This window comes from Octopus bimaculoides, chromosome 21 (genome assembly GCF_001194135.2).
Source record: "Octopus bimaculoides isolate UCB-OBI-ISO-001 chromosome 21, ASM119413v2, whole genome shotgun sequence".
Classification (NCBI taxonomy): Eukaryota; Metazoa; Mollusca; class Cephalopoda; order Octopoda; family Octopodidae; genus Octopus; species Octopus bimaculoides.
In genome coordinates this window covers 19802179-19806890 of record NC_069001.1, presented here as the reverse complement: position 1 = coordinate 19806890, position 4712 = coordinate 19802179, and the positions used below count along the sequence as shown (strand labels likewise).

At 34.8% G+C, this 4712-nt stretch overlaps 1 protein-coding gene across 8 annotated transcripts in view; it reads right to left on the bottom strand.

Annotated features, from left to right (window-relative positions):
- Nucleotides 1-208: 208 nt before the first annotated feature.
- The window catches only part of LOC106876253 (uncharacterized), a 46467-nt gene continuing 41963 nt past the window's right edge, over nt 209-4712 (bottom strand). For 7 of the 8 annotated variants that reach the window (XM_052975502.1, XM_052975505.1, XM_052975506.1 and 4 more), the window contains one exon: nt 209-2641. In XM_052975502.1, coding sequence (XP_052831462.1) covers nt 672-2636 — 1965 coding nt within the window. In that variant the 5' untranslated portion in view covers nt 2637-2641 and the 3' untranslated portion in view covers nt 209-671. Of the gene's footprint in view, nt 2642-3237; nt 3321-4712 lie in introns of those variants that run through there. The other variant, XM_014924744.2, reaches the window with a different exon arrangement.

Sequence of the window (4712 nt, the reverse complement as noted above, 5' to 3'; positions counted from 1 at the left end):
TAACTGATTGTTCTTGCTTCATAGATAGTGATCAATAAAAGTGGGGTGAGAATAGCGTTTTTATTATATAAAAGTAAAAAAAAAAAAACTCAGTACTCCGCTTCAGTTACTGAAATATTGTTGGAAATGGTTTGAAAAAGTGGACATGTATACTTACATGTAACTCTGAATTGTAATGGAGAGAATAATCAATTAATTACAAATAAACTAAAATTTCAAAACATGTAGTGAATATTTATTTTTCAGTTTTAAACAGACACACAAATCACGTCCATGAGCACATATACAAAATATGCACGCTCGTATATGTTGAGGAGAGAGGGAAAGAGTAACGTTTTACTGTCTCGATTAGATGATATGTTGTAGACAACTCACATATGGTTGATTGTTTCCAACCTTTAACGTAATAGTGTTCGATACGTCTGTCATACAGCGATTTCAGCTGCGATGTTAAAAAAAAAATACACATTTACGAAATCCTATAATTCGTGTGCAACATTACATCAACTTCTAATACATTAGACAGTTTCCACAATAAAATGTAAACAGTTTCGCATCAAACATGTTGTTAGGTATTGTAGATATAGAGACCATCAAATACAAAAAAATAACTTAAGTAGTTTGATATGTTCTAATATAATTAGACATTGCCAAAACAGGACTAAAGAATGCTATTTGTTACAGTAGCAATATTTCCTCAGGATAAAGTCATGAATACAGTCAGATTGATGTCCATAGCGGTTTATTCGACTAATCTCTCCCAACAATGATAATTGCTCATTGTCACTGTAATATCTTACTGATCCTTCAAATAAACCTTCACCGGGAAGTGTCTGCATAATAATTCGGTAATCCTTATAAGTCTGAACTCCTTTACCTAAATAGGAAAGTACCTTGTCATTCATCACTGAAATTTCAGCATTTTTGATTTCCTGTAATTTTAACCTGGCACACACTTTACTAGAATTTGATGTCATGTTGTTTATATAATTCACGAGGTAATTAGTTACGATAATTACAATGGTATCATTAAGAGCAACTGAAGTAAAGACGTGACATGTACACCAGTGTGGTTTAATACGTGCTGCCTCACAAGAACGATTTAAAGGTATCTTTCTGAACAGGCTGATGCGTTTTAGATTTTTGTAGTCAATTTCATTAGATTTATAATGTTCTGCTGCTTTTTCAATATCCAAAATATCTTGTAGGGTTTCATAGATATCAAATGGTGTTGTCAATCGGTGAGTGTTTACTTTGAGATTATTCCAGAATGTCGGAAATTTGTATCTGAACCACTCTGGTAGAAGGATATACATAGCAGGAAGTCGTTCTTCTAGTCGACCAACATAAGTCTTGCGAAATAAGCCAAACCTAATTCCATGATCAGAAAAGAAAATCAAAATAGTATTGTTTAGTAGGTTTTGTTTGAAAGATTTCTTAAGGAACCTCAGATATTCAAAATCTCCACGTCCAGCCGCATTCATATCATCATGTGAAATACGTGTAATAAACGTTAAAGTGAAATATGGCTTATCCTTGTAGACTCTGATGAAATCATATGCGTATTGTAGAACAATAGCTGGTTCCATTCGATTACCAAAACAAAAATTATTATTTGACCAAAGAGAACTTTGTTTCTCCCTTGCAAGTGCAAATGGTCTCAAATAATGGTCAGTTGGTTGTTTCTTAAAACCGTATCTCAAGTGGTTAAATATTGCCCCAGATGTTGAATCTTCTGCAAACATAGTAACGTACCCGGATTTATTATAATGTTTCCAAATTATATCGTATTTATCAAATGGCTTCCATTCCAGTTTCTTTGATTCAGGTAGTTCTTCTAGGTATTTACCAGTAAGAAATGGTATTATATTGGGAAATGTATTATCACCCACTTTGTTGTAACCTAACATTTCAATAGCGCCATGATTTAATAAAAACTGACGAGTTAATGGCATTTGTCGTATGAAGTTCAGTCGTGAAACTGAATCAACTCCAATTAAAAGAACATTCAGTGAAAGTTTGTTTTCTACAATGTTTGAAAAATCAATGTTTTTCATAGAATCTTTTGAAGAGTCAATGCCATCGTAACCAATATTATATGGATTCATATCCTTAGGCCGTAATTTTTTCATCTGGACAAAGGCGTGGAAATTTGTGTAAATTGTTTTATTGTCTCTATTAAAACACTGAACTCTAATAAATTCATGAGTTATATTCACATCTGATTTAAACTGTAAAGATTCCTTCAGGTAGTCGATATGATTATCGTCAGTATCATTCCTCACTATTGGATATACTTTGCATGAATGAAAACTGTTTTTATACCTTTGTATGATAACAGTTTTATTAATTCTCAAAATATTATCCTCTTGGTATGTCAAAGAAGCTTTACCTGGACAGGGTTGCCATTTACTTATCGAGAAATATTTACGTACAGAAATGTCGAATGGATCAATATTTGGTATCCTGCACGTTTTCGAATCAACCAAGAATCCTTTGTTAATTTCCATTTCTATCAATTGCATGCTTTCCTTATTCAGGTTGAAACTCCGTATAACAAATATGGAAATTGTGGTAACCAAACACAGAATGGGAATTATTGCTTTTTTATTCATTTCTTTCACTTTATTCCTCATGAAACCTGAAAAAGGTTAAGATATTTTATTTTAAAATTTACCTAAAACAATGAAATACTTTATAAACACTTACACATTTATATTAGACGTAGTTACCTAATCAATAACATTAATATGCCAACTTGTTCTTTTTGTACGCACCTGCGGTGTGTGCCGCACTAACTTCAAAGGAAGAAGTCAGTGGTAAAGCAAGGGAGAGGAGGACAGAGAGGAAGTAAGAGAGAAAGAAAGAGTGAGAGAGAAAGAAAGAGTGAGAGAGAAAGAGAGAAAGAGAGAGTGAAAGAGACAGTGAGTGGTGACGGCGTTCGTTTTGTGTTTCTAAATGTTTATTACATCGCAAGAAAAGTAGATACATAGACCGAAAGAAAATTTGACACACAGATACATACACACATTGTTTAATTAAAAGCGGGAGATAGGAAGGACACAGAGGAAGCGAAAGAGAAAGAGAGAAAGTGAGAGACAGTAGACACATAGATCGAAAGAAAAGTTGATACATAGATACAGACACAACAAATATAGGATGACACTTTCACTTTTCATTACCATACGAGGATAAAATTAACTCGCAAGTGGCTGAGTAATCCACAGACATGCATACCATTAATGTAGTTCTCGGGGATATTCGACCTCACAAAGAATATGACAAGGCTGGTGCCTTTGAATTACAGCTACAACTCATTTTGGCCAACTGAGTGGGCTGGAGCAAGATAAACCTTCAAGGGGCTGGAAGAAAACGAAAAAAGATCCTATATAGGGGCAGGAAAATTTTTTTAGTCGTTAGGGTGATTATGGGTATTAATCCAGTCCTAACAGCGGTATTTGTTGGTCTCACAGAACTGGAGGTTAAGCCCCCAAATGAACACCGATGTGCAGGCTGTTGGTATCAAACCGAGCGTGAGTCGACGGCGAATACACGACGGAGTAGAAATTATTTCGTCTTAACTTTCACTGCTTATACTAAACACATAACATTATTGTCTTATGATATGGAACATTTCCTTTTCTTTCACTCTTTTTTAAAAATGGCACTCCGTCGGTTACGACGACGAGGTTCCTGTTTATCTGATCAACGAATCGTCTGTCCGTAAAATTAACGCGCAAGTGACTGAGTACTCTACAGACATGCATACGATGAGGTAGTTCTCAGGGAGATTCAACCTCACACAGAATGTGACAAGGCTGGCCCCTTTGAATTACAGCTACAATTCATTTTAGCCTGCTGAGTGGACTGCAACATGGTGAAATAGAGTACCTTGCTCAAAAAACAGCGCTCCGCAGGGAATCGTACTCATGACTTTACGATCATGGGCCGAATACCCCTAACCACTGAATCACGCACCTTCACTCTCTTAACCGTAGAGAAAAGGAGTGAAGCGATAGAAACAGAGAAAAGAAAGCCTCAGTCACTTACAGTGACAATTAGACTGAAATACGATCGATCTTTTTTAGCTTCTTTACTTTTAACAATAAAAAAGAGGGAAAGACATTTAGTAATGAATAGAGGGGAAAGTCTTTCAGGTGTTTGCCTTTTTATTCTAGGAGTTCTAGAACGATCGACTGTTGATTCTTTATTCTTTCCTCAATCCCCGGTACTTATTCGCCTTCTTTCATAGTTCCTCGTGTGTTTTAGTTGGCAGGAAATACCATGTTTTTTTTTTTCAGGCACGTTTTATGTTTTCTCTACAAACTACAAACAAGCCCCACTCCCCATTCCCTCTTGGGAATTGAAGGAAAATGGTATCGATTTTAATCTTAAATGGGAAATCGTCAGGAGAGCACAACCTTATAGAAATAGAAGATATGGCTGTGGATTGTGCTCTATGGAAATTTACGAAATTTTTAAACTTAAGGATAATCCTAATCTAATTAACAATAGATCTGACCTTAGGGTTCTATGTGTGCATTGTTACTCCCGCACCTTTAAATATTTTAAAAAGTAAATATTTTTTAAAAAGTAAATCTTGCTAATTTTTAATTTAGTTTCTCTCATTTCCCTGACTAATAACTATTTTATTTGAGTTATAACTTTTAATATAAACTTAGAATACATTTTAACCTTTCCCAACCCACTGA